Below are 25,443 nucleotides of genomic sequence, written 5' to 3'. Positions count from 1 at the left end.
CGCCGCCTGCTTTCTTTCATCCGAACTCAACCCCAGCTTTCACCCACCTTCCTGCTCACCTACTCTCTGAGTGCTCCCAGTCGCGTTTTCCTAAGCACTCGCTTTGAAATAGAGGCCCCGCCTCCTCGCCAACATGGATTATGAAATGGAAATCGAGTCCACTGGACCCCAGGTCACGGTGCGAGAGGTGAGCTCCGGAGCATGCCCCTCACTCAAACTGCCTTCTACAGCACATCTATCCTTCTATTTCAGGGAACACTATCTAATGTAACCCGCGCGCCAGGCCGAACCCTACCGCGTAGACTTCAAGCTCAGCTCCGTGGACCTCGCCTTCGCCAACTCCCTCCGCCGCACGATGCTCGCCGAAATCCCCACAATGGCCATCGACCTCGTCGAAGTCGAGAAGAACTCCTCCGTTCTTCCCGATGAGATGCTTGCCCACAGACTCGGTCTGATTCCTCTGAACTCAAAGAACTGCGATCAGGACGTCGAGTACACGCGCGATTGCGACTGCGAGGACCACTGCGCCCGGTGTAGCGTTACGCTCTCTCTACATGCGCGCTGCACAGGTGATGAGATTATGCGGATTTATGCGCGCGATTTGGTTATTGCTGGTGAGCGCGCGAACGAGTGGGTGGGGTCTCCGGTTATTACGGACCCGGAGGGCAATGGACCTCTTATTTGCAAGTTGAGGAGGGGGCAGGAGCTGAAGATGACTTGTATTGCGAAGAAGGGGATTGCGAAGGAGCATTCCAAATGGGCGCCTACGGCGGCGATTGGGTTTGAGTATGATCCGCATAATAACCTTCGTCATGTAGATTACTGGTATGAGGAGGATCCGATTAAGGAATGGTATGTTTCTCGACTTTTGAGCCTTGAATATCGTGTCTCGTGGGTATTTATTGATATATGACAGGCCAATCTCTCACAATGCCGGATGGGAGCATGCTGCGCCTCCAGACCAGCCATTCGACTACGATGCGCAACCGAACAACTTCTACATTGACGTCGAGAGTATCGGAAACCTTGACCCAGACATGATCATCCAACAGGGTATCATCGTCCTCCAACGCAAACTTGCGTCCGCCATCTCATCTCTCTCCGGTACTGAAGGAGGCGACCACGGCGGCGTTCCGGATGAAGACATGATGGGTGTCCGAAGCCCTGATGCATACGAACCCGCCGAGGCCATGGATGGCAGCTACACTGCTTATGATAATGGAGGTGGTGCGAGTGCTTGGGGTGCCAGCGCTGCCACACCTTACGGAGCCACTCCTTATGGCGGCGGCGGTTACGGCTTCTAGTCACATCGTTACAATCTTTTCAACTTTCTCTATCGTTCTTGGGACCTGAAAACGGGGGTGCAAAGAAAAGAATCGATTCATCAACTTGATTTAGCATTGCTCGGAGTTTGCGGTTTGGAGGGTTCATTTGGAGCCTGGGCACGGTGTCTTTCTATTTTGCTTCGGCTACTGATCGATCTAGTATCAGCAGATGCTTCTCTTCATGTATTCTTCTTATATACTTTAGCTCATGTGACTATTAGATTCGGGATACAGCGGTCAATGAATAAACTCATATCTACACGATAGGGAGAGAAGCTAGTGTAGAGTGGCTAGTACATCTTATCTCGCAATGCGCATGTATACATCTTTCCCGGCGGGTAGTTGATCCGCCCCGATGGAATTATTACGAGTTCCGCATCAAGCTCCATTCTCAGACCACACCACATTTCGCCCATTGCAAGCGGCGCAATATCCAAACATGCGTCTGTTGGCTACGGGTAGGGCCCTGCGCCTTGGGACCGGAAGATGGTCAATTGCCCCCGTCCGAGGGAGTATCCGCCTCCCCCTCACCCGTCTCCCAGAACCTCGAGCTCTGGCATATAGAGAGTGGAGCTCTACAGCATTGCGCCGGACACAATCTACAGCAGCAGCAAGCTCATCCTCCAAGCCCCAAAATCTCACAGTCGAAGGCAAACCCTACCGAACAGACGACTGGACAAACACCCCCGACCAAATAATCTCGCACGTCGGCCGGCGCCTCTACCTAGACGAGAACCACCCGCTCGCTATAACGCGCAAGCTTATCGAGAGCCAATTCGCTGGCCCCGTCTACGGCAATTACCACGAGGAGAACCCTATCGTCACGACAGCGCAGAACTTCGATGTTCTTGGGTTCCCCGCGGACCACCCGGGCCGCAGTCGCACGGATACATACTACCTGAACGACAAGACTGTGCTGAGGACGCACACGAGTGCGCATCAGCAGGCTTACTTTCAGCAGATTAATCGCAATGAGAAAACGAAGCCCGAGGAGGTCGGGTATACGGTTGTTGCGGATGTTTATCGGCGGGATGCGATTGATCGCAGCCATTATCCGGTTTTCCATCAGATGGAGGGCGCTATGCTTTGGAAGAGGCCTGAGGATAAGCCGCTTGAGCATGCGGGTGAGACTGCGAAAGCGATTATGAAGGATGTTGAGCGCATTCCGGCGCATGATGTTCCGGTTGAGGACCCGAATCCTACGATCCATGCTCAGAGAAATCCGCTTCAAGCGCAGTACCACAGTGAAGAAGAGGTCGAGGCTATTGCTAAGCATTTAAAGAAGTCGCTGGAGAGAATGGTTATCAAGGTCTTTACGGAGGCGCAGAAAGCAGCTGCTTCGGCGGGCATTGAGACAGAACCCCTCAAGGTCAGATGGGTAGAGGCATACTTCCCCTTCACGAGTCCGTCGTGGGAACTGGAAGTCTTCTGGCAGGGTGACTGGCTGGAGATCTTGGGCTGCGGTGTGGTCAAGCAAGAGCTCCTCATCAACTCCGACGTGCCTAGTCGCGTTGGATGGGCCTTCGGGCTTGGCCTGGAGCGTATTGCCATGCTTCTCTTCAACATCCCCGACATCCGACTATTCTGGTCAAAGGACGAGCGCTTCCTCTCCCAATTTAAAGCCGGCCAAATCACCCGCTTTGAGCCGTTCTCGAAACACCCCGCTTGCTACAAGGACGTTGCCTTTTGGCTCCCTTCCGCGGCTGTAAGCGGAGGAAGTGCGGCTGGCGGCGCAGTTCCGGTCCACGAGAACGATGTCATGGAGATCGTCCGTGGTGTTGGCGGCGACCTCGTTGAAGATGTCAAACTGATTGACGAGTTCACTCACCCCAAGACTCATCGCAAGAGTTTGTGCTACCGTATCAACTACCGCAGCCTGGAGCGCACGTTGACGAATGAGGAGACTAACAACCTGCATGAGAGTGTGCGGGGGAAGCTAGTCGAGCAGCTAGCCGTTGAGCTGCGATGATGAGGCTCTGGCTATGATATCTCTATGTATATATGTATATTATTGGAATGAGCTGTACAACATCTCAACTTCAACTATTTAGTAATCACCATCCACCACTCTGTATACTACCGCGGTTGTAGGGCGCTATACCCCCGGAACTCCCCCGGACTATTCTCGGCCACACTTCAAGAACCCGGAACCAACAAACTGGATCGCCTATCAAAAAAGCTATACAAACAGCCTTCTTGACGTGCACCCTACGTCGCCCTCATATTACCGAAGATTGCCGCGAGCCCGGTGGAGCGGACAGGACGACATAAACCGAAGACGTGATTGGCCGACCCCGCTGACGTTTCCGAGGCCGCAGAGTCTCGGAGCCTTGATCTATCTCCGTCCCTCGCCTTAAAATTCTCAGCTTCTCCAACTGCTTCCACGCTGACCATATCCTCTCCCCTCACCCCCCTCTCTGCTCCGCTGCGCTATTCTTTGCGCTGGAATGCCAAAGTCTAGTCATTAGTGCTTGACGCCATGGCAAGCCCCGCGAAGTTGGAGATGTCGCGCCTCGCGCAGCAGCAGCAGCAGCAGCAGGTCGCGCCGCCGCTGCCTTTGAAGAAGGTACATTATCCCTTCTGGTTTGGCGGGTCGGCGTCTTGCTTTGCGGCTGCGGTTACGCATCCGCTGGATCTTGGTAGGTTTTCTTGTTCTTGCTTTTATTCAGAATCTGAACATTGGGGTTAATCATCAACTGCAGTCAAGGTAAATCCATATTTGCTTCTTTCGGCTTCGTCGCATATGCTTCAGATATTGAGACCGGTGGTGTATATAGGTCCGGTTACAGACTAGGGCCCCTGGCGCGCCCTCAACGATGGTTGGCACATTCGCGCATATCCTTCGGAACAACGGTTTCTTCGGTTTATACAATGGGGTACGTACTATGCACTGCCTTGGCATGGAGGGGGGGAATTCCGAAGTAGAGGGTGAAAGTTTTGCGCTGACTTTAATACCGGTCTAGTTATCCGCCGCTCTCCTGCGCCAGCTCACATACTCCACAACCCGATTCGGTATCTACGAAGAGCTGAAGTCGAGATTCACCTCGCCGTCATCACCGCCGGGTTTCCTCACCTTGCTCGGAATGGCCTGTACATCCGGCATGCTCGGAGGAATTGCGGGAAACCCAGCCGACGTCATGAACGTGCGCATGCAGTCCGATGCTGCGCTCCCGTCCGCCCAACGGCGCAACTACCGCCATGCCTTCCACGGCCTCGTCCAAATGACGCGCACAGAGGGTGTCTCTAGTTTGTTCCGCGGCGTATGGCCGAACTCCACCCGCGCTATCCTCATGACGTCTTCCCAGCTCGTCTCGTACGATATCTTCAAGCGCATTTGTCTCGATAATCTCGGGATGAAGGATAACCTCGCGACGCACTTTACTTCTTCTCTTGCGGCGGGTTTCGTCGCGACGACGGTCTGCAGCCCTGTTGATGTGATCAAGACGAGGGTTATGAGCGCTTCCCCGTCTGAGAGTAAGGGCCACAATATTGTTGGTTTGCTCCGCGAGATTACCCGCAAGGAAGGCCTTGCTTGGGCTTTCCGCGGGTGGGTGCCTAGTTTTATTCGCTTGGGGCCCCATACCATTGCGACGTTTGTGTTCCTTGAGGAGCATAAGAAGCTTTACCGATACTTGAAGGGGATTTAGACGGTGGACAGATGAACTAACATATAGACCCTATAACCGCCATATTAGACTTCTGATTGATCTGCATTGACTATACGCCTACAGATACAGACTTGGATCGTCGCCGATCTACCTGGATACCTGATACGAAGATTGCTTGTTTTGCTTGATACTTGCTACGTTCTGTACATAAGTTGCTACCTCTCTCTTCCCATACCCATTTCTTTGTCTCCCACGAGTGTCTGGCTTGACATTTGTCACCTGCTACGACACCACTGAGATACCCTCCTCTACCTTCTCTCACACATTTGAACATACCTATCGCATCACAGATAGACCTTGCTCTTGCACTGTTTGGGACTGAGGGCGGCTTGATTGCTCTGGCTTCTTATACTCCTGTTTCTATTTCTCCTTCTCTGGCTTTGTTTTGTCTTGAGAAGCTTTATTGTTTGCTTAGTGCTTTACGCTTGGACGTTACATTCTCTTTGCGCTGTCGCAGCGGGGAGAAAAAAACGCAGCGCTGCATTTTTCATTTTCTGTTCGATCTATAGATGAGAGGAGAATACTTAGATGAGAAATAGAGGATGACTTGAGCGATTAATTTGCAAGGAAGAAGGATTTGATTGATTGCAAATAGCATTGGCGAGAACAAAGGTTAGTAGATTGTATTCCTCCGTACAGGAAGAGATTATGATATACCCGGGTATATGGCACCATGGTACCATACCCAGCTATAGAACTCGGGACCATGACAACAATCTCAAAAACCAACAACGTAGTGTGCACATTTCAAACTACGGCGAGTCTATATACACCTTCATCTCCAACTACTTCAGGGACGACAAAGATAGCCAATGAGACAGAGATAGAAGGAGGCTTGTATCATAATCCCCGCAGATCAGGTAACTTAGAGTACATGTTGAGTTGACAAAGGAACAGCCATTCAAGGTTTAAATCACCGCTTCTGGAATTCTAGCACAGGTCTGGTTCTAGTTTACCATTTACCGGTCCAGGCGGGCGGGGAAGTTGCCCTTCTCTAGTGGGTTGTTAGTATATGTTACTCTATACGGGTTGTATTTGAAGTAGAGGGAATGGTAACGTACCGCGCTGCTCGTCCCATCGGTCAGTCCAGGGCTTGGGGCAGAGGGAGCGGAAAGCGAGGTAGAACTGCGCTTGGTGTTAGATAGGCTTTTTATAGCTCGAGGAGCTGTATTGAGTGTTTACCTGGCGGCATGGGCGGAAGTCTTCACCCTTGGCGGTGACACACTTGTGGTAGTCGACGTAGTTTTGCCAGCAGTGCTTGGTCCTAAGATGTTGGGTAAGTAATTGGTCGAGTGAGAGACGACGGGTTGAGTATGGAAACGTACTGGTTCTGCTGAGGGAAACGGGCGTCGTAACCTATATTGCGCGCGGGTTGTCAGCTTCAATAACCGAGAATGCACAGCTTCGATAAGGGTCGCGGGTGATGGAAAGCGATCGAATCGAGTTGGGTATTTGCGGGAAACATACCAGCTAGAAAAAAGTCAGCAATTGAGTCTTACAGCAGCGTGGAGAGCAAATTGAGAGCTCGGGAGAAGAATGGAACTCACCAGTGACGAACTTGAAGGGCTTGGTCTCCATAGGCTCATCGGGGTCGGCTTCAGGAATGGCACCCATTTTGGCGGTAATGAATCAAACAACGAAGCTTGATTGAGAGAAATGGAATGGGGATGTGGAGAGAGGGAGCGAGGTTGGAGAGGAGAGGTCGTGGTGGTGAGGGAGAGCAGAGAGGGTGGAATGATCCGTGAGGTCCCATGCCGGGAGTGACCGCCCAGGTAAACGAGCCAATCAGCGGCCGAGATTTCCTAAACAACACCCGAAGCCGTCAAGTCACGGCCATCGCCAGAGCTCCGTCACCACATCCGATTCTCGATCTTCTTCCCCATCTCACCCTACCCCATTACCCACTACTTGAGTGTCGTCGTCCACCACGATCTATACACCATGTATCCCACTCGTGTCCTGAGGATGCAGCCTTCCCGCCCTTTTGCTTTCCCTGCTCCCGTGAGTTTCCTATCATCCCTGCTGTTGCATGATGTGAAAAAAAGGCTTGGCGGGTGCTAACCAGTGATTGCAGAAGGAGGCCCATAGCGGTATGACCCTCGGATCGAGTCGAGTCGGCTTAGAGCTATACAGCTGTGCTAGAGCTTGAGCAATTGGACTAATGGATATCTCTAGCGCACACCATCTCCCAGCGTCTGCGCCAGCTCAAGAAGATCCCTCCTGAGTTGCTCCCTCTCGGTACGTCAGCCATTGCCTCCTATATATCCCAAATTGATTACGAGATGAACTATGATGCTAACTGTCTACAGGTGTTGTCCTTGGGTATGTCCATTTTCCAATATATGGCTGTCAATAGTTCACATGATGATCTTCCGATGCCGTCATATCCCCAAGCTGACTCGCACCTCCCACTAACACTTCAACCATAGTGTCGCTGTCGGAGCTGCCATCTACTCCAGCTCCAAGAAGCTCATGACTGACAAGACCCTCCGTCTTCTCCCCAACCGTCCCGAGGACCGTGAGCACTAAAATGTACTATCACGTTTTGATTCCATACAAATGGCCGATCTGAGCTTTCCTGTTCTTTTTGTGTTGCCGATATGTATTATCCTCTGGCAGTAGATGTCGCCGAGGGCGGTGGATGTTGATCTTCTGATGGCCTTCAGGGTCAGGCTTAGAGCGCGTGTATATAGTACGGCTTCGATCGAAGGGTCCTGAACTAGCAATATTGTTCAATATCACTGTCGCCTGGCTTCTTTCGCTTTTTCCACATCATAGCTCGTTTAAATCATTCAGGTTTAGGTCCTGCGACATCTAGCTCTTCCAGTCGGCGCATTGGATCATGACCATTTTCATTATCGTCCATCCGGGATTCCTCGGCAGCAAGCTTGTCTTCTTCGCTCACGGCGTACTTGGACAGGTATCCCTCCTGTTAAAGTGATTAGTACAAAGCTTGATTTCAGTATACTATGCGCATGAACGTACTTGTTCCCAGATCGCCGTCTTGCTTCCCAGGCCCTCATTGGCATCTCTTTGCGGTTTGGCGGGCGCAACCTTTATCGTACGTCCATACAGCTCACTTCCGTCCATGTTATCGATCGCCTCTTTCGCATCCTCCGGTACCTCATATTCCACGTATCCGAACCCCCGGTGGTTGTCATTCGAGTTGGGCAGGTCGGGTTTCGGCAGCGTAATCTCGACAACCTCTCCGAAGGGAACAAACGCCTCGGCCAGGGTCTGCACGGTCACGGCTTGGTCAAGGCCACCGACGTAGACGGTACACTTCAAACGTGTCTTTTCGCTCATCGTGACTATCAATTCATGAAAGTAGGCCGAGTGAGCCAATACCGGTAGCGGAAGCTTCCCTCACTCACAGACCACTCGGCGCGGGCATTCTGATATCGATCACGTGCAAGAACTCGGTAGGTGTTTTGGCGAGCTCCGAATCGGGCTTAGGGGCAAATTGGGCTGCCCCCGGAGGACACTTGGCTTGGTTGAGCGGGAAGGCCAGTAGTCACCAGTGAACAGACCAGCCCAGGTCGACCGACTCGATCGCCTTTCCCCGTCCTCCATTATTTTCCCATGCACCCCTCGCTTTTCCATTAGAGGGGACAATCCTTGTTGGATAATTTTACTAGCTTCTTCTTTTTCTTCTCTTTGTTTCTTCCGTGCTTGATCTAGAGCATCCCGCGTGCACGACCACCTTCCACCTCCCTACTATCTATACCCCCACACCAGCAGACCCCTACCCTCAGCATGGTGCGTCTGAGGGAGATTCCCCGGACGGCCACTTTTGCCTGGTCCCCCGGGGCTGCGGCGCCTTTTATTGCTACCGGTACTCGCGCTGGAGCTGTCGATGCCGATTTCTCGAATGAGACATGTTTGGAGCTTTGGGATTTGAACCTGAGCAACCAGGATGCCGGTGCGGAGCTGCAACCAGCTGCTAGAATTGACACCGATTCAGGGTACGACCATATTTGACTATATTACGGTGCTCAGTGAACATGAGGACTAATTGGTTTTGTGATTAGCTTTAACGACCTCGCCTGGACAGAATCCGATGACAACTCGCGGGGGATAATCGCTGGTGGTCTGGAGAGCGGCTCCCTTGATTTATGGGATGCGGACAAGCTGCTAAGTGGTGCGAGGTTTGTGTCCTGCCAATAAAATGTACAATGGCAATTACTGATGGTGCTAGTGACGCCGTTATTTCGCGGAGCTCGAAACACTCAGGGGCCATCAAGGCCCTCCAGTTCAACCCCAAACACTCAAACTTATTAGCCACAGGAGGAGCCAAGGGGGAGGTTAGTACGATGGTCTCAATTGGCTGGAAGAGTACTGATAAGTTGTCACAGCTATACATCTCCGACCTCAACAACATCGACAACCCCTACCGTCTCGGAAGCACCACCGCCCGCGCTGACGACATCGAATGTCTGGACTGGAACAAAAAGGTTGCGCACATCTTGGTCACCGGTAGCAGTGCCGGATTCGTCACCGTCTGGGATGTCAAGACCAGGAAGGAGAGCCTGACTCTCAACAACATGGGACGCAAGGCTGTTAGCTCTGTTGCGTGGGATCCTGAGAAGGTGGGACCATTCCGTCATTGACCGGCGTTTGCCATGGCTAACGAAATATAGCCAACCAAGCTTGTTACGGCAACACCGCTGGAATCAGACCCCATCATCAATGTCTGGGATCTGAGGAATTCGCATGCTCCGGAGAGAGTAAGTGATAGCTCGAAAGTGGTGGCATTCTCATTCTAACGTCATACAGACCCTCCGCGGACACGAGGCCGGTGTTTTGTCGCTCTCATGGTGTGCCCAAGACCCTGACCTCCTCCTTTCTTCCGGCAAGGACAACCGTACCATTTGCTGGAACCCTCAGACCGGAGTTTCATACGGCGAGTTCCCCGTCGTCACAAACTGGACCTTCCAAACCCGCTGGAACCCCCGCAACCCTAACTTCTTCGCCACTGCTTCCTTCGACGGCAGAATCTCAATCCAGACGATTCAGAACACCAGCACGGAAACCGCTCAGGCCGTGGTCGACCAGAACCAGGCTCTCGACGGAGAGGATTTCTTCGCCAAGGCCCAGACACAGCCCCAGGTCTCAAGCTTCTCGCTTCCCAAGGCTCCGAAATGGCTCGAGCGACCTTGCAGCGCCGCTTTCGGCTTCGGTGGCCGGGTGGTTTCTGTCAACTTACTTGAGAAGGGTTCCCGTGCGTCAAAGATCAAGATCACTCCGTTCGAGGTTGATGAGGCTGTTGGAAAATCCACCGAAACGTTTGAAACTGCGCTCAAGGAGGGCGATCTCAAGAGCATCTGCGAAAACAGGGTTACTGGCGCCGCTACTGAGGAAGAGAAGGCTGACTGGAAGGTGATCGAGGCTCTGCTGTCGGACAACCCCCGTAAGGGTCTGGTGCAGTACCTCGGTTTCAATGACCAGGCCGACGATGTGACTGAGAGCCTGGCCAAACTCGGACTGACCAAGGAGGACGAGGTCAACGGTGAACAGACACCCAAGGAGACTAAGCCCGCAGGAGTGAAGAAGCACAAGCGCCTGCAATCCATGTTCGACGCTAGCCCCGACGACAACTTCCTTACCGATATTGCTGCTTCCAAGGGTGCGAAGACCAACAACCCATTCCAGATCTTCAACGGCGAAGAGTCCGAGGCCGACAAGAGCATCACCAGGGCGCTGCTCCTCGGCGACTTCGAGAAGGCCCTTGACCAAGCCCTTAAGGAGGACCGCATGTCCGATGCGTTCATGATTGCGATTGTCGGTGGCCAGAAGTGCATTGCAAAAGCTCAGGAACACTACTTCTCCAAGCAGACAGACAGCCCGAACTATGTCCGCCTGTTGGCTTCCATCGTTGGCAAGAACCTTTGGGACGTAGTCTACAACGCCGAGCTGTCCAACTGGAAGGAGGTTATGGTCACACTCTGCACCTTTGCTGAAGAGAAGGATTTCGCCGACCTGTGCGACGCCCTTGGTGACCGCCTCGAGGAGCAGATTCGCAGCACTGGCGACAAGTCTGCCCGCAAGGATGCCTCCTTCTGTTACCTCGCCGGTTCCAAGTTGGAGAAGGTGGTTTCGATCTGGATTGAGGAGCTCAGTGAGGGCGAGCAGACGGCCATTGAGACCGCTACCGATGACTCTAGCTTCTCCATCCACGTTCGCGCTCTTCAGTCATTGATCGAGAAGGTTACCATCTTCCGTCAAGTCACCAAGTTCGAGGATACGGATCGTACCAAGGATGCCGACTGGAAGCTCGGTGTGCTTTACGACAAGTACATCGAGTACGCTGATGTTGTCGCTACTCACGGACGCCTGCAAGTAGCCCAGAAGTACCTCGACCTTGTTCCCGAGAAGCACCCCGAGGCCGAGATCGCAAGGAACCGTATTAAGCTGGCGACGAGACAGCCTACCGTCAGGGCCCAGACCACCACAGCTGCCGCCAGAGCGACCCCAAGCAGGGTTCTTCCTCAGCAGGTTCCTTACCAGCCCGCAACAACATTCTCCACAGGCGCCAGGGCTGCTACTCCGACGTCCTTTGCACCTCCCGCACCTCCCGCGCCCGCAAACCCCTATGCTCCCCCCACCGCTGCTGCAAACCCATACGCCCCTGTTGGTGCTGCTGCGGCTCCTGCGGCTCCCGCGCCGCCCGCAAACCCGTATGCTCCAACTGGCGGCAGCTATACCCCAGTTGGTGGTGGCAGCTACGCTCCTCCGGCTGGCTACCAGCCTCGCCAGCAATCATTCGGTGCTCCTCCTCCGGCTGCTGGCGGCATCCCTCCTCCACCTCGCGCTTCTACCCAGTCTCCTTCCAACATCACAACATACACCACCGCTAGGAACTTGCCTGCTTGGAACGACTTGCCCGAGGGCTTCGCGAAGCAGCCGTTGTCACGCCGAGGCACTCCTGCAGGCAGTGCGGCCATTGCCTCTCCGTTCCCGAACCAATCTCCACCAATTGGAGGCCCCCCTTCTCTAGGTGCTGGTCCTCAGAGGACACCTTCGGTCCCTCCTCCTCCCAAGGGCATTCCTCCACCTCCGCGAATGACCTCGCCGCCATCGGCAGGCCAGGCTCCTCCAAACACGCTCCCCATGTCTCCTCCTCCTCCCCCGACAAACCCTTACGCCACCCTGCCACAGTCCCCCGCGACGACCATGGCTACCATGGCAGCGCCAGCATCAGTTGCTCGTGGACCATCCCCTTACAACGCGCCGCCTACCATCCCTCCCCCTACGAACCGGTACGCACCTAGCCCGGCAGCCCAGGCGGCCAGCCCACAGCTCCAAACACGAGCACCTGTTCCTCCTCCCCCACAGGCAGCTGCTTCACCTTACGCCGCTCCTCCACCCGTACAAGCCCTGGCAAACCCGTACGCTCCTAGCACACCACCGCCCATGCAGGCGCCACCCCAAGCAGTGCCGCCTCCCCCTCAAGCTGTTGGATCCCGCCCGGGTACCGCCTCTTCAATGAGGAAGGCCACCCCTGCACCTCCCAAATATCGTAAGTCTAACGTTTGCCCTACCTTTTCAACTCTTCTAACAAATTGCAGCTACCGGTGACCGCTCTCACATCCCGGCCGACGCCCAACCAATCTTCGAAATCCTTTCAGAAGACATGCAACGCGTTAAGGCGCGCGCGCCGTCCTCCTTCAAGGCCCAGGTCGACGACGCTGAGAAACGGTTGAACTACCTCTTTGACCACCTCAACAACGAAGACCTCCTCAAGCCCAACACCATCCAGGATATGGTGCAGCTCGCGCGCGCCATCCAGGCCCGCGACTACGAGACCGCTCGCACAATTCACGTCGACATCATGACGAACCGGAACGACGAGTGTGGTAACTGGATGGTATGTCTAACCCCTTCCCTTCTCGTTATGACCTTCCTATCTAACTTCTTTCAGGTCGGTGTAAAGCGCCTCATCAGCATGAGCAAGGTGACCCCATAGATAAAGTAGAGTATAAAATACCATGTGCGGTTGATTTACGTGTACGACAGTCCAGGGGCTATTCTATTGAAAGACCCGGGAAGGAAAAGGAAGCCGTGGTGTTCTTTCTTTCTCTGGTGGATATGTTTATGTATAAGTTCATGGGGATAGCCCGTTTTTAGTTTTATATCTTATGTCTTCTTCCATTGTCAATGTTATATTAATGGTTTCTGTGTTTGATATCTACTCAATTCTAGAAAAGAAAATCTGTAGGGACTAGGGTGCTAAACACGTCTCCCCCGCCTTGAATCGCACCTCCCAAATTGACTTCGTGCCCGTTACTCCTTCCTTACTAGCTCGTAGGTCGAGTGCGCGTCGTTCCTTCCTCAATCGTGGACGAGCATGGACCCGTGTCGTTCTTTCTCTGTCAGTGAGTAGCTGGAGATCAAGAGCTCCTTCCCAAAATTTCGGCCCCGTTGTTCCTTCCGCGCTGTGGTAATAGCATTACATGGGTAGGTAGGTAGGATTTGTTGATGGGTGCCTCTAGTTTGTTGGGTCCATGCTATAGATTTATGTAGGTAAACATGAGCTTAAATTGGACTTCAAACCCAGCTCTATGTATATCTCCTTCTAGGCTTCTGATCTCCTGACTGGAGATGGAGATTTAGAGTACTGTAAGAGGTGTCCCTCGATTCAATTCAATGCAGAAGCTAGGTGTCGGCGACATATAACAATCCCCGCTGAACAGAGATATAAGGTATTAAGGTATAAATTGCACACGGTGAACGGCTCTCTATATATTCTGTAAAACACCATTCATCCATCCATTCTACCTCCGCCAAATAAAACCTATCTACCTAACATACGAACCCCTCAACCCCCCACCCCGCCCACTAGGAAAATTCCTTGCACTCAGCAGCGCCCCCTTCACCCCCCTAATCTCAGCCCTAAACCCCGAAATCGCATCCTCCTCTGCCCTCCCCACGCCCGTCGCCGCACTACTACCAGAGTCAATCCCGGGCGTGGGGTAAACGCCGTACCCCGTCGTCGCGGTATACGGGTACGAGTTCTTCGAGTACAGCAGGCTGTCCAGATACCGCTGGAGATCTGCGATGCGGCTGCGTGTTGTATCGTGGAGGGTTGTGGATTGGGTGGCTGATTCTTCGAGACTGCGTAGGCTTGAGGCTATGGATGTTAGGCGGGTGGTGTGTGTGGTTGGGATGTAGGATGGGTCTTGTTTGGAGGGGTCTTCTTCGGTTTGTGGTGTTGAGAAAGAGGGGGTAGGTGGGTTGTTGAGGTCGGGTGTAGTTTGCGTGCCGATGTCTCGGTGGAAGAGCTCTGTTGGGTCGGAGGTGTAGGAGTCTGTGTCTTCTACCTCTGAGGCGTCATCTGCAGTAGATGTAGCATGTTTGTTTGAGGCAAGCAAACTAGGTGGGATTTGGGAGACATTCGCCTCTAGTTTCTCGTTGAGCTTGCGGAGGTTTTCCTCTGTTGTTTGGGCGAGGTCGAGGCGGGCATCTGTGAGTGTTGCGAGCATGGGTTTGACTAGGTACTCGCTTGCGCCATATATTGTGGCTCCGAGGCCTGCGGCGCCGTAGAGGGTATACAGAACGCTGCGGAGGGTGACGAGGGGCGGGGGCTTGGACTGGTGGAGGAGGAATTCGGGGTATGTGATGATGGGTGGAACGTCGCGGGGCGCTGTGGAGGTGACATTGGTCTGCGCCGATTCTGGAGGCGTAGCTGGTGAAGTGGTAGAGTTGGATCCGTGCGTGGAATCTGTACTCGTCTCTTTGCTCTCTTCGGCTATGCTACTGCTGTTGCCGTTGCTGCTTGCCTCGGGATTTCGCGACACGCCTAGTAGGCCGTCGATCTCGGTAGACGTGAGACCTTTGGATTCTAAGAATACAATCTTGCGATCGGTCGAGGCATCCCGGATTGCGTCGTCCTGGAGGAATTTCGAGGCCTGCTCGACCAGGGTTGAGCGGTCGGCGCTGTCACTCGCATCGCCGCTGTCGGAGGTCGACGGCGAAGAAGCGGAGTGCTGTTGCTGCCATGATGGAATTGATGGTTTGGAATCTGGATCAGACATATTGAAAGAGAGGCGCACAGTCTCAAGTGTGCAAATACAGCTGCTTGGGTAGAGACAAGGGAGAAGAGAGGAGCTTGGTGACTTGGAGTAAAGACGGAGTAGAGACGGTCCAAAAGCCGAGACAGCTTCATGTGAGCGATGACCTCGGCTCTTTGCTCTGGCGGCGCGGCTACTGAGTTTTAATGTGTAATAGACCACAAGATGGGGCGGCTTTTCAACAAATTGACTCTGTGGCGCAATCGGTTAGCGCGTCTGACTGTTATAACACAGTTCATCAGGAGGTTCGCAGTTCAAGCCTGCGCAGGGTCGGTTTCTTTTTTGCTTTTGTTTTTTCTAATTGCTATTCTTAACAGCGACTATGATTTCTGCTAATTGGTTATCTTTTTTGTTTTCACTTTCTGTACGTCTTCTAAGCTATCGAGAACTTTTGCTTTCTTTATGATCAAGCTCTGAGTCGGGTGTAAGATATCTTGACGGGTCCCTGGCGAAAAAGGGACGTTATATATATGTGTTGCTTTTGAGATTTCAAGTAGCAACGACACGCTGGACTGCAATGTATGCCTCGCGCATCAGGCTCTGAAAGAGAGACAACACCATTAATACAACAATCACAACTAAACCGAGGGACCAATTTAGTATTCACCAAGACCTGGCCAGTAGTCTCTCCCAAACAACCCTCCCCTGCTCAGTGGCAGGATACCTAGCCACAAACAAAAACCCATGCAGGACACGCACAGCACTCTCCCAATCATCAAGCCCCAACATCCTCTTCAGCTGCGCCAGGCGCTCCAGAAACCAAGCATAGACTTCCGTCTTAGCCGCACCCAAACACCTCACGAAACAAACCCAGAAGAGTAAATCCGGCGCCATGCTCTGCAACACTATCGGACTCGTCTCTAGGCTTCGCTGGAGCTCTAAGATTGTATACTCGCTCCGAGAGCCGCCCCGGGGTGACTGCATCCGGGTTGAAATGTAGGCCTGAAGCGTTAGACGGATGATATGTTGAAATGAGTCTTGTCGTTTGAAAGAGAGTGATAGGAGTCGGTGGCCTATGAGGATGATGTAGTCGCATTGGTCTGACACTGACACCGGCACCGGCACTAAGCCTCCAGGGTTACGGAGCGTCAATAGGGGTTCGAACTTGGTGACGCCGGCTTGAAAGTAGCGGATGATAAGCTTCAGGTCTGGGTGCAGGGTACCGGACCAGGGGGAGGTGAAAAGGAATGTCCCATCTCGGGCCAGGGCTGTAGGCCGCGTATCGAGGGTGGTGTCCGGGTTGATTCAAGACCTTCTCGTCCTCGTTGGGGAAAAAATCCGGCCTTCACTTTGTGCTCCCATATGCCGGAGACAGTAAGTTGCGGGCGGAGCCCGATCAGCCCTTTTACAAGGTCACAGCTGTGCAGCCAGGGATATAGCTTTAGTTATCCATTGCCTTAGGACTAACTGGCTGATTGTACGCATACATACTTGTAAATCAGCGTCTGTAGCTTAGGGTCCCGGTTATCAAGGCCTCCGAGCATGTTGATTATTCTCATCAGCCCGTTCATGTGAGCATTGACCGCGTCCGCATTTTTCTCCTCGACCTATTGTTGTGACGTGTTAGAAGACCAGAGAGGTTCTGAGATGGACCTTACCTCTATGAGAATCAAATGGGCGATTGTCATCAGAACCCCTTCCCAATCCAGGTCCGTGTTTCTGGCTAGAGCAAGCTGCAGTGAAACAAGACCTTTCCATCGCAGGGTGAGCCCATTCTGCATGAGCTTTCGAGCAACTTGCGCCTGGGAGTTTGTGCCATGACGAGAGTCCGAGATTAGAAGACGCTGCGCTCGGTGGGATGCGCTCATGCCCAGGATGGTTTGCAGCAGTGCAGGCTGCCGCAGTGCGGCCTGCATAAGCCACATGGGCTTCTCGGGGAAGACAGGGAGGTAGGCCTCGTGGAAGAAGAGTCGGACTATACCATACAATGATAAGCTTCGTCTATCTACCGTTATGACGAGTGGAGGGATGAGAATACTTACAGTGGTGGAAATACTGGTTCATATCGTGGGCTGCTCCCCCGGACACCGCGAGCGCAGTCTCGATCACGCCTAGCTGCAACGACGGATAGACTCCGTGTCCTAGCTGCAAGGGCTGTCTTTCTCCATGCGACGCTGAAAAGGGTCTCCTTGATTTTCTCAAAGCCTGTAACTTGGAATCCCGCCTTCGTCGATGGAACTGGGTTCTGATGAATGATTGCTTCGCTCGGAAGACGTCGCGGTCCTGTGGATTCTTGCCCTGCTCTACCCAGAGAAACTCACCTTGAGGGCTGATAATGGCTTTGGAAAGATCAATCTCAGCGGACCCGGCTTTCTCTGAGGATGTATACTGTTCATATGGCGGGGACTTGGTGGTTTGCATTGTCGTGGCCTTTTTATACCCTGAATCTGTGCAGTGATTAGTTATATCTGGGAGATATAGACTTACTATTGGCTCTAATTTCAGTCTCCTTCACGGCTGCGTTCGAGTCTCTCCTGTGCTTATGTTTCTAAGGATGAAGGCTGCTGATAGTCCCCCCACCCGCGCACTCATGTTTTCTTTTTTCACAGCTCACCATGCGAAGGAAGAGTGGGTGGAGGGACTCATGGCCTTGTGACCCTATCGAAAACCACGTCGAGCCTATTGAGAGATTGCCGCCCTTGTCCTACCCGGCCAAGCACTTCTGTGAGACTCATCGCGCCCCTTCTGGTCCTTACAGTGCGAGAGAATTGAGAATTGGACCAGCTATTCCTGTTTTGGCAGCTCTACGATCTAGACGGACTGGCGGGTTTGATGCTGACAGTAATTCGAGGGTAGCCAAGACCGTACTTTCACTGTGATGCCCTCAAAGAGCTGTCGAGGTGCGTAGTATATAAAGGCCTCTGAAGAATCTGCTGCGATATTTAGCTCTAAATCACAACTTACCCTTCCATTACAATCAATCACCAAGACTCCTGCCTTGCGATACCTGCGCAATCTGTTTCTTTTCGATCATGGAGCAGTCATCGATCCCTTACAACACGCTCTATTCAGCGCACACGTACCCTCTTGTTTTTTCTCCTCCAGCAGTTGTCGGTCAGGGTCCAGATTCCACGTCCACTTTCGTATCTCCCCATGCTCACCTGCAATCAAATGGCAATTGCCCGCTGGGGCTCCTCCAGGCCCTCTATTCCCTGCAACTCCTTGACATTAATGGGAATATCCTTCCGACTGCATCTCCTGCCAACACGCCGATCGTAGGAGCAGTCCACCAAAGCCAGGGTTGGGACTAGGACTGCGAACCTACCATATATGCAGACTTCAACGCCCACCAACTCCAGCTCCAGTTGCAGCTGCAGCCCGAGCTCTTAGAGGAAGACGAAGAGCACACCTTGGACAATGTTGCTGCCCAGTGGAGGCTAGATCCACAGGGCACCTCTTTCTCCAGCTCTAACGCAGATGACCAGCCGGTCTCGGTCTCCGGGGACCGCAAGCCAAAAAGTGCAAATGAAGCCGCGAGGTACGTCACAACTTCACATCACTCCCTCGAGTCCCTCACGCATTCTGGCAAATCGTCCCTCTAACGTGATCATAATAAAGTCCACTGTCCCTTGCATCTGACCTCCAAACCTTTAGATGCAGATGGACTGGCTGCACAGCCAAAACCATCTTCAAACGCGAGTGTGATCTTATCAGACACCTGAAGACGATCCATATCTCCCCCCGTGCGTTTCCGTGCCTGGTGAATAAGCGCCCAAGGGTCTTTGGGAGGAAGGACCATCTCGTGTAGCATCGGAAGCGGTGTCCATACCGACATCTTGATGTCCTCAAGTCTTGACTTGGCTGGGACGTGATAGGGGAGATAGTTGGGAGGAGAGCGGTTTCCTGGACCTGGCACCTAGAGTTGTTTCTTATTTAGTCCTTATTTTGATTTGCTGCGCTCAATGTAATAAATGATGAAGGCTGCCTTTCTCGAATCTTCCTATTGTCTGGCTCGTCAATTTGAGAGGGTTTTGCGCCGCCCATTAGAGCTTGATATCGCTCTTCCTGCGATCAACATGTTTAGCGACGACTGGATTGCACTGAGCTTCTGAACAACTTCGTTGCCTGCCTTCTTGCACTGGTCTAGGCCATTACGGATGAGAAAGAACTGCATTGAGTTAACACAAAGGTAGAGACCTCTGTCAGAAGACAACTGACCACCCGTGATTCGCAATACAGAAATCTTCTTAATGAGGAAGGCGCCTTCCAGCGCCCGGGCACCCACAACACTGACGAGACAGTGATCTTCACTTCCGCCTGGCAACTGAATGCAACATAAGCAACGCAGACGACCCATTAGCACTAAATGATGGAGCTGTATATCTGAGATGGGTCAGCGTCACTACTAGAGAAGCTGCGCCGCTGACTCCAGCGTCCACTATGAAGCAATTGCCTTTGAGTGACTCTGCAACTTCAAGCTTGGATTGAGGTTGGAGATGATAAGGTTGATTTTGCTATTCTCCGAGACTCGACAGGCTAACGAGGCTGTTTCGATAGCGAGGCTGTGCACCCATCCGATTGACGGTCCATACTGCACGGTTGTACCGTCAACGACCCCGCAGAAAAGCAATATGCGTATTCCATGCGTTCCCCTCCATAAGCATCGAGCTGGAATGCGCGAGGATGTTGATTGGACATGGCTGCTAGATATGGGTACAGGACGACATAGAGCAGCCCGGGCAGGGACATTCAAGCACTACCGATCGTTACTGACAGAGGTGGCTTAGCTCTCAACAATGCTCATTGTTGCTTGACTCATACTCAACTGGACTACTCATACTGAGTCAACAGCTGCAACATCACCATAAACGGGCTTATCAACTTCACATATAGTCTGACATCTTCCCCTTGCTCCAATGCTTTTCCATCGATCACCATAGCACATCGGCCACACCCAGGATGACCAACCCGGCGGATACCGATCCCAACATCCCAACCGCTCTCTTCGAAACAGGCCTTCTCTCAGAAATCTACGACCAAAACCCAGCTCCCAACGTAATAACCCGTTTTCCTCCTGAGCCTAACGGCTTCCTCCATCTCGGCCACAGCAAAGCCATTGCAATCAATTTCGGTTTCGCGCGGTATCATGGTGGTAAATGTTACTTGCGCTACGACGACACAAATCCAGCCAAGGAGGAAGGAAAATACTTTACTGCCATCGCTGATATTATAAAGTGGCTGGGATTTGAGCCTGTGAAGGTTGCATATTCGAGTGATTACTTTGTTCGCTTATACGAAATCGCGGAGGAACTGATATTGAAAGATGGGGCTTATGTTTGTCATTGCGAGAGTAAGTTTGATCCCAGATCATTGAGATGAATCTTGATCTAACAGGCCCCTGTTGCAAGAAAGCGAGGTTGCTCTCCAACGCGGTGGTGGTAAAGGCGTCACACCCCGCTACGCTTGTCCTCACCGCGACAGACCCATAGAAGAGTCCCTCGCTGAATTTAGAGCAATGCGGGTTGGGAAGTATGCACCCGGGGAAGCCACCCTCCGCATGAAGCAGGACCTTGAGTCCGGAAATACCCAAATGTGGGATTTGACAGCGTACCGCGTCATCCAGCCACGAAAGGGCGAGGGGGATGAAAGCACAGACAAGAATGCCGGGATCCACCATCGCACCGGTGATAGATGGAGGATTTATCCGACGTATGACTTTGCGCATTGCCTTGTTGACAGCTTCGAGGGGATTACGCATTCGTTGTGTACGACTGAGTTTGAGCCCTCGAGGACTTCGTATAATTGGCTTTGTGATAGTTTAGGTGTTTATAGGCCTATGCAGAGGGAGTGAGTACTTCTACCTGTTAAAGTACCAGAGATCCCTTCGTTATCGTGATACTGATGTTGGTTGCAGGTACGGTCGACTAAACCTGGCTGGCACAGTGCTGTCGAAGAGAAAGATTGCGGAACTGATAGCCAACGGGCTTGTCCACGACTGGGATGATCCGCGACTGTATACACTGGTTGCTTTAAGACGAAGAGGCGTTCCACCGGGAGCTATTCTTTCGTTTGTCAACGGACTTGGTGTCTCGAAGGCTACGACCAACATAGAGGTCAAGCGGTTCGAGCAGTCTGTAAGACAATATTTGGAGCGAACTGTTCCGCGCTTGATGGTCGTTTTGGATCCGATTCCGATCATCATTGATAATCTCACCGAGGACTATTTGGAAATGGTCGAAGTGCCTTTCTCCAAGGATCTCGGGTTTGGTGTATGCATTCCTTCAAGTACTCCACGACATAATACTGACCTCATCAGGCGCATACTGTTCCGTTCACCAGGATAGTATACATCGACCGAGCTGATTTTCAGGAGACCGCCAGCAAGGATTTCTTCCGACTGGTCCCGGGCAAAGCAGTAGGACTGCTGAGAGTGCCGTATCCCATAACCGCGACCGGCTTTGAGAAAGACCCAGCCACTGGCCTTGTCACGTCAATCCACGCACGATACGACAAGCCCGAGCAGGGAACCGCATTCAAGAAGCCCAAGGGGTACATCCACTGGGTCGCAGACTGCCCATCGCTCAGTAGCCCCGTCAAAGCCACGGTCCGCGCTTACGACCCTCTCTTCAACGTCGACAATCCAGACACCCACCTGGATGGTTTTCTTTCAGTCATAAATCCAGACTCAGAGAAGGTTTTCTCGAATGCAATGGTTGAGACGGGCCTGGACGAAATCATCCGCAGGGTTTCCTGGCTCAATTTCAAAGGCGAGCGAGGGGGGAATTCGGAAGGCACGACAGCGGCAACGGCTCCAGAAAGCGTCAGGTTTCAGGGGATGCGGGTGGGTTATTTCTGTTTGGACCGGGAAAGCTCACACGATGGTGTTGTGTTGAATCGCATTGTGACGCTGAAAGAGGATGTGAGGAAATAGAATGACTTTTGTTCTTCAGTGATATCTACTCCCTAACCTTGTCGCGGACAGTGGCAGTGGCTCTGGGCAGGCCTGCGACCGAGATACCTTAGGTAGTGGGCGCGGCCTCCTTCATTAAATACTCCGCAAAGATGTAGAGTGGAACTGAAAGAGCGATCCGTCGGGGAGATCCTCAATTGGCGATACACCGCCCGGGCAGAACGCAGACTTCGGATTGCCATCTGACAAGGTCCAAAGCACTGCTGTCCCAGCCAACTCCCGAATTAGAGTCAATTTACTTTTCCCTCTGTCTCAGTTACCAAAGTTTTCTGGTGGCACGGATACCTACAGAGTCACACTGCGTCGAGGTCCCCCTGAAGGAATCCTGCTCAAACACCGCCTCACACTGTCACCCGACCCTGCCAGCTCTCTGACCAGCGTGAGTACTTTTGACTTCTTAACTGCTGTCTTTCCCTATTCGTATTATTAGCTCCTCCTCTGCTGTGCACCGTGAATAATGCCCACCACCCATGTGTTGTGGATTACTTTACTCCCCTTCTCACTCGTTATTCCCCTCTCTCCCCGGGCCAGTCCAACATCCGTCGAGGATCCCGATTTGCCCGAGCCTGGCAATCAATCAATCGCGCCAACCTGATGAATGCAGCACACCTGTCCTTCTCTCACCTGCGCAAGCTGGGGCTAGGCTAAAGAGCCCCTATTGGCTTCATCGTCGATGTTGGTCTCTAACGTCCCAGTGGCGCATGAACGACGCGATAGATAGGGGTTGATGCCCTGTGGCTTCCCGGGCTGCATCTTCGCCCCCCCAATGAAGCGCTGGCCCACGTCCTCGTCAGCTGTTGATAGTAGCCTTGGGATCAGAAGTGCATGCATATTGAATTCACTTATGTGAACCCCCTCAGTGTTGCCGTCTTCTAATAGCGGCAATATAACTGGAGACTTACCCTTACCCTTACTGTCCGACCTTCCATCCCCATCTATCCCAATCTACCAATTCTCTCTCACTAAACCCCCTCCAACACTTGCACTCTTTGTTTGCCCTTCCCAAAAAATTCTCGTTCGTGTTGAATTGAACCTCGCACCCTATTCTACGCGACGGCTTTTCTTGACCCTTGACGTTTTCTCACTTTGAGCGATACCAAAATCGCCGTTGCCTAGCATGTCATTGCGACGTTCGCTTCGTGCCCGCGCGGGGCGGGATGATCCTCCAGTCATAGAGTCTAACACGAGTACCAGGTCAACTCGACAATCACGTTCAGCCGCGTCGCTGCCTTCAGTGACAGTATTTCGCACTCGGTCAGAGTCCCCTGAGGGCACTAGAAGATCTATCCATCTTACAGTCAGGATGCCAACCAAGAAGCTCCGCGAAGTGACTAGTGGCAACCCGCGAACTGCCGGAGGGCGGCGCTCGCATAATGTCTTTACTGACAACCCTATCGTGACTGGCCCGCGCACCAGCAGGTCCAAGAAGAGAGTGGTCGAAGTAGACACCAGCGAAGAAGAAGAGGAGGATATCGACGACCAGGAAGAAGACGAAGTTGACGATGAGGATGCGCCTGGCGAAGACGAAGAAGATGACGACGAAGACGCCGATGCAAACGGTGACCTGGACATGGACGATGCTCCGCCCCAGCCGCCTGTATCAAGAAGACAAGCCAAAGCCACTGCAGCCCCTGTAACCCGCGGGAAGCCCGCGAAGAGCGTCGAAGCAAAAGAAATGGAGCTTGACGAGGAGGACGAAGACGAAGACGAAGAAGAGCTCTCTGAACCTGACTCTGATGCGGACGGCGAACCCGACGACCAAGACGAGGGCGAGACGCTCAATGTGGGAGACGGTGATGATATCGATGACGAGGAGGAAGACGACGACGATCTCGACAGCGAAGACGGCACGCCGACCGCCGGTGATATCAGCAAGATGACGAAACGCCAGAGAGGCAATCTGGGCAATGACTTCTTGCAGCTTCCAATGGGTACGTACGCTCCGACGATATCATTCTACAAACCATCCCTAACGTGCCATAGAACCGCAAATAAAGAAGCATCTAACGGCAGAAGAGCGACAAATGCGCCGCGCCGAAATGGCTCGACGACGAAAGAACCTAAGCGAGAAGCGCAATGAAGAGGAAAAGGTATGCTCAACTACAACCCACTGCTTTAAAGCTACCGGCAATACTAACATAGCTCTAGATGGACACAATCAACCGACTCCTCCGAAAACAAGCGCCCAAGCGCCGTGGTCGGATCCCAGCAGCCGAAGCAGCCGAGAACGCAGCAGACGACCAGGAACAAGCCGCTGAACAGGAACCCGTCGACCCGACGATGGTAAGATGGATCAGTGGCCGCGAAGGCAGCCGCGTCGCCGTGCCAGAGGAATGGATTGGAACCCCCCCCGGTCGTATCTTCGGCGGAACCAGGAAGCTCGTTGAGGAGATCTAAGCGCAACTCCTGCTGCATCCGCACTTTGCAGGCATGATATATGATGACGGCGCGCAACTCGGGATCAGGATTCGGTCGGGCGTATTGGTAGGTATCGGTATCGACTTGATAATGGCTGCTTTACTTGGTCATTTGCACTTGGCTGGAGTTATAGATGGAAGTGGGAAGCGGCTGGATGATATCAGGCCGTGTTCCCCAAAATATATAATACATTGTTTGTGAAGTGAGATTATCTTTACAAGTTTTCGTCAATCATTGCGCTGGCGAGCCCGCGCCGCCAACAATCTTGGACATCAGCCGACGTAGCAGCTTGCTGGGCGCAAGGCCATTAAGCACCTCCCATAGCTCCCAGCTCCCAAGAAGAGACCTCCCTTCTAGCCGAGTCCATGCCTTTCCAGCCATTTTCTCCGGCCTTCACGGTCCTGAACGAGAGCCTTCATTCTCAACTGGAATATTATACCCGAATGATCCTTCGCGACTCAGCCAAGCTTTGTAGTTCTATCCGGCAGGTGGTGCCGGGCTCCTCATTTCCCACTCGTATCTTTCGGCGCAGACGTTGTGGTACTCGTTGAAGAAGGCGAAGAGGCAGAAGTAGACGTAGAAGCAGCCTGCTGCTGCTGTTGCTGTTGCGCGGGACTCTGGACTCTGTAATTACCCAAGCGTCGCAATTAGCAAGTCGTTCAATGAATCGCATCGCATGACATTCGCTGGGATAGGAGGGAAAAAGCATACCCAGCCCCTTCACCCGCCTTCTGCAAGTGATAGTTCCTCAATTCAGGTTGGAAGGAGTAGTATCCTGTAAGTTGCGGAGAAGAAATTCATCGTCAGTCGATCTGGTTCTGGTTCTCGTAGCGCGGAAACAGTTGGGGTGCGCGGGGAATCCGTACCAGTCGCAACGCCAAATACAATGGCCATAGCCACGGGAAAGATCTGGCGGCTCATTTTGGCTTGTTATTTGTGGAGGGTGTCGCAATGCGCAATGGGTGATATTCAAGTTGTTGAGGGGAAAGCAGAGCTCGGCGGCGGCGAGTCTCGGCCGGGCAGGCTTCCGCAGCGCAGGTGGGCAGCCTAAG

The 25,443-nt window shown here is 52.9% G+C and overlaps 11 protein-coding genes and 1 non-coding gene across 12 annotated transcripts; 7 read left to right on the top strand and 5 right to left on the bottom strand.

The window, feature by feature from the left end:
- Positions 1 to 9: 9 nt before the first annotated feature.
- Positions 10 to 1,705, top strand: BDV14DRAFT_167104 (DNA-directed RNA polymerase II core subunit RPB3). Its single transcript, XM_073767617.1, has 3 exons — positions 10 to 187; positions 284 to 852; positions 917 to 1,705. The coding sequence occupies exons 1-3, from the start codon at positions 134 to 136 to the stop codon at positions 1,302 to 1,304; spliced, it is 1,011 nt and encodes a 336-aa protein (XP_073631430.1). The 5' UTR covers positions 10 to 133; the 3' UTR covers positions 1,305 to 1,705.
- A 59-nt stretch (positions 1,706 to 1,764) lies between these two features.
- Positions 1,765 to 4,972, top strand: BDV14DRAFT_187643 (putative phenylalanyl-tRNA synthetase alpha subunit; the record flags this gene model as incomplete). Its single annotated transcript, XM_073770973.1, has 5 exons — positions 1,765 to 1,814; positions 1,899 to 3,264; positions 3,847 to 3,968; positions 4,120 to 4,201; positions 4,289 to 4,972. The coding sequence occupies 5 exons, from the start codon at positions 1,765 to 1,767 to the stop codon at positions 4,970 to 4,972; spliced, it is 2,304 nt and encodes a 767-aa protein (XP_073631429.1).
- Positions 4,973 to 5,952: 980 nt separating this feature from the next.
- BDV14DRAFT_196770 (cytochrome c oxidase subunit VIb) lies at positions 5,953 to 6,607 on the bottom strand (the record flags this gene model as incomplete). Its single annotated transcript, XM_073772516.1, has 5 exons — positions 5,953 to 5,987; positions 6,055 to 6,118; positions 6,176 to 6,257; positions 6,319 to 6,349; positions 6,541 to 6,607. The coding sequence occupies 5 exons, from the start codon at positions 6,605 to 6,607 to the stop codon at positions 5,953 to 5,955; spliced, it is 279 nt and encodes a 92-aa protein (XP_073631428.1).
- Positions 6,608 to 6,836: 229 nt separating this feature from the next.
- BDV14DRAFT_142418 (uncharacterized protein) lies at positions 6,837 to 7,652 on the top strand. The gene is made up of 5 exons (XM_073766366.1): positions 6,837 to 6,994; positions 7,068 to 7,083; positions 7,169 to 7,231; positions 7,303 to 7,315; positions 7,423 to 7,652. The coding sequence occupies exons 1-5, from the start codon at positions 6,935 to 6,937 to the stop codon at positions 7,520 to 7,522; spliced, it is 252 nt and encodes an 83-aa protein (XP_073631427.1). The 5' UTR covers positions 6,837 to 6,934; the 3' UTR covers positions 7,523 to 7,652.
- BDV14DRAFT_142447 (RNA-binding protein) lies at positions 7,236 to 8,413 on the bottom strand. Its single transcript, XM_073766368.1, has 2 exons — positions 7,979 to 8,413; positions 7,236 to 7,922 (listed from the first exon to the last, which is right to left on the bottom strand). The coding sequence occupies exons 1-2, from the start codon at positions 8,297 to 8,299 to the stop codon at positions 7,782 to 7,784; spliced, it is 462 nt and encodes a 153-aa protein (XP_073631426.1). The 5' UTR covers positions 8,300 to 8,413; the 3' UTR covers positions 7,236 to 7,781.
- A 1-nt stretch (position 8,414) lies between these two features.
- On the top strand, positions 8,415 to 13,075 carry sec31 (putative protein transport protein (SEC31)). The gene is made up of 8 exons (XM_073766367.1): positions 8,415 to 8,958; positions 9,025 to 9,141; positions 9,192 to 9,297; positions 9,349 to 9,582; positions 9,634 to 9,720; positions 9,770 to 12,512; positions 12,562 to 12,860; positions 12,915 to 13,075. The coding sequence occupies exons 1-8, from the start codon at positions 8,750 to 8,752 to the stop codon at positions 12,957 to 12,959; spliced, it is 3,840 nt and encodes a 1,279-aa protein (XP_073631425.1). The 5' UTR covers positions 8,415 to 8,749; the 3' UTR covers positions 12,960 to 13,075.
- A 716-nt stretch (positions 13,076 to 13,791) lies between these two features.
- Positions 13,792 to 15,027, bottom strand: BDV14DRAFT_196766 (peroxisomal membrane protein PEX14; the record flags this gene model as incomplete). The annotated part of the gene is made up of 1 exon (XM_073772515.1): positions 13,792 to 15,027. The coding sequence occupies one exon, from the start codon at positions 15,025 to 15,027 to the stop codon at positions 13,792 to 13,794; it is 1,236 nt and encodes a 411-aa protein (XP_073631424.1).
- A 224-nt stretch (positions 15,028 to 15,251) lies between these two features.
- Positions 15,252 to 15,336, top strand: BDV14DRAFT_t37. Its single transcript has one exon. It is a non-coding gene; the product is annotated as a tRNA-Asn (tRNA).
- Positions 15,337 to 15,666: 330 nt separating this feature from the next.
- Positions 15,667 to 17,424, bottom strand: BDV14DRAFT_196765 (uncharacterized protein; the record flags this gene model as incomplete). The annotated part of the gene is made up of 4 exons (XM_073772514.1): positions 15,667 to 16,271; positions 16,472 to 16,610; positions 16,662 to 16,978; positions 17,046 to 17,424. The coding sequence occupies 4 exons, from the start codon at positions 17,422 to 17,424 to the stop codon at positions 15,667 to 15,669; spliced, it is 1,440 nt and encodes a 479-aa protein (XP_073631423.1).
- Positions 17,425 to 19,752: 2,328 nt separating this feature from the next.
- BDV14DRAFT_167070 (tRNA synthetases class I, catalytic domain-containing protein) lies at positions 19,753 to 22,098 on the top strand. Its single transcript, XM_073767616.1, has 4 exons — positions 19,753 to 20,353; positions 20,412 to 20,850; positions 20,918 to 21,272; positions 21,320 to 22,098. Exons 1-4 carry the CDS (start codon positions 19,963 to 19,965, stop codon positions 21,932 to 21,934), a joined length of 1,800 nt encoding a protein of 599 aa, XP_073631422.1. The 5' UTR covers positions 19,753 to 19,962; the 3' UTR covers positions 21,935 to 22,098.
- Positions 22,099 to 22,896: 798 nt separating this feature from the next.
- Positions 22,897 to 24,597, top strand: BDV14DRAFT_142357 (PAPA-1-like domain-containing protein). Its single transcript, XM_073766365.1, has 3 exons — positions 22,897 to 23,904; positions 23,957 to 24,063; positions 24,122 to 24,597. The coding sequence occupies exons 1-3, from the start codon at positions 23,091 to 23,093 to the stop codon at positions 24,368 to 24,370; spliced, it is 1,170 nt and encodes a 389-aa protein (XP_073631421.1). The 5' UTR covers positions 22,897 to 23,090; the 3' UTR covers positions 24,371 to 24,597.
- BDV14DRAFT_167062 (uncharacterized protein) lies at positions 24,554 to 25,374 on the bottom strand. Its single transcript, XM_073767615.1, has 3 exons — positions 25,258 to 25,374; positions 25,103 to 25,166; positions 24,554 to 25,015 (listed from the first exon to the last, which is right to left on the bottom strand). The coding sequence occupies exons 1-3, from the start codon at positions 25,310 to 25,312 to the stop codon at positions 24,895 to 24,897; spliced, it is 240 nt and encodes a 79-aa protein (XP_073631420.1). The 5' UTR covers positions 25,313 to 25,374; the 3' UTR covers positions 24,554 to 24,894.
- Positions 25,375 to 25,443: the final 69 nt, after the last annotated feature.

Source organism: Aspergillus stella-maris, assembly GCF_047715825.1.
Source record: "Aspergillus stella-maris strain CBS 113639 unplaced genomic scaffold BDV14scaffold_8, whole genome shotgun sequence".
In the NCBI taxonomy this organism is placed as follows: Eukaryota; Fungi; Ascomycota; class Eurotiomycetes; order Eurotiales; family Aspergillaceae; genus Aspergillus; species Aspergillus stella-maris.
Note: the sequence above shows the minus strand (reverse complement) of the source record. Positions and strands in the feature narration are given on the sequence as shown.

What these genes read in the sequence shown, in the direction of transcription:
- BDV14DRAFT_167104 (XM_073767617.1), top strand. Translation starts at nt 134, where the DNA reads ATGGATTATGAAATGGAAATCGAGTCCACTGGACCCCAGGTCACGGTG. An exon ending in CCCAGGTCACGGTGCGAGAG is followed by an intron (nt 188 to 283) that starts GTGAGCTCCGGA and finishes CCCGCGCGCCAG; the next exon opens with GCCGAACCCTACCGCGTAGA. An exon ending in GAGGATCCGATTAAGGAATG is followed by an intron (nt 853 to 916) that starts GTATGTTTCTCG and finishes GATATATGACAG; the next exon opens with GCCAATCTCTCACAATGCCG.
- BDV14DRAFT_142418 (XM_073766366.1), top strand. Translation starts at nt 6,935, where the DNA reads ATGTATCCCACTCGTGTCCTGAGGATGCAGCCTTCCCGCCCTTTTGCT.
- BDV14DRAFT_142447 (XM_073766368.1), bottom strand. Translation starts at nt 8,299, where the DNA reads ATGAGCGAAAAGACACGTTTGAAGTGTACCGTCTACGTCGGTGGCCTT. An exon ending in AGACGGCGATCTGGGAACAA is followed by an intron (nt 7,923 to 7,978) that starts GTACGTTCATGC and finishes TCACTTTAACAG; the next exon opens with GAGGGATACCTGTCCAAGTA.
- sec31 (XM_073766367.1), top strand. Translation starts at nt 8,750, where the DNA reads ATGGTGCGTCTGAGGGAGATTCCCCGGACGGCCACTTTTGCCTGGTCC. An exon ending in AAGCTGCTAAGTGGTGCGAG is followed by an intron (nt 9,142 to 9,191) that starts GTTTGTGTCCTG and finishes TGATGGTGCTAG; the next exon opens with TGACGCCGTTATTTCGCGGA. An exon ending in CCCTGCACCTCCCAAATATC is followed by an intron (nt 12,513 to 12,561) that starts GTAAGTCTAACG and finishes AACAAATTGCAG; the next exon opens with CTACCGGTGACCGCTCTCAC.
- BDV14DRAFT_167070 (XM_073767616.1), top strand. Translation starts at nt 19,963, where the DNA reads ATGACCAACCCGGCGGATACCGATCCCAACATCCCAACCGCTCTCTTC. An exon ending in TTATGTTTGTCATTGCGAGA is followed by an intron (nt 20,354 to 20,411) that starts GTAAGTTTGATC and finishes CCCTGTTGCAAG; the next exon opens with AAAGCGAGGTTGCTCTCCAA. An exon ending in CCAAGGATCTCGGGTTTGGT is followed by an intron (nt 21,273 to 21,319) that starts GTATGCATTCCT and finishes TGACCTCATCAG; the next exon opens with GCGCATACTGTTCCGTTCAC.
- BDV14DRAFT_142357 (XM_073766365.1), top strand. Translation starts at nt 23,091, where the DNA reads ATGTCATTGCGACGTTCGCTTCGTGCCCGCGCGGGGCGGGATGATCCT. An exon ending in CTTCTTGCAGCTTCCAATGG is followed by an intron (nt 23,905 to 23,956) that starts GTACGTACGCTC and finishes AACGTGCCATAG; the next exon opens with AACCGCAAATAAAGAAGCAT. An exon ending in AGCGCAATGAAGAGGAAAAG is followed by an intron (nt 24,064 to 24,121) that starts GTATGCTCAACT and finishes ACATAGCTCTAG; the next exon opens with ATGGACACAATCAACCGACT.
- BDV14DRAFT_167062 (XM_073767615.1), bottom strand. Translation starts at nt 25,312, where the DNA reads ATGAGCCGCCAGATCTTTCCCGTGGCTATGGCCATTGTATTTGGCGTT. An exon ending in TGTATTTGGCGTTGCGACTG is followed by an intron (nt 25,167 to 25,257) that starts GTACGGATTCCC and finishes CGCAACTTACAG; the next exon opens with GATACTACTCCTTCCAACCT. An exon ending in AAGGCGGGTGAAGGGGCTGG is followed by an intron (nt 25,016 to 25,102) that starts GTATGCTTTTTC and finishes GGGTAATTACAG; the next exon opens with AGTCCAGAGTCCCGCGCAAC.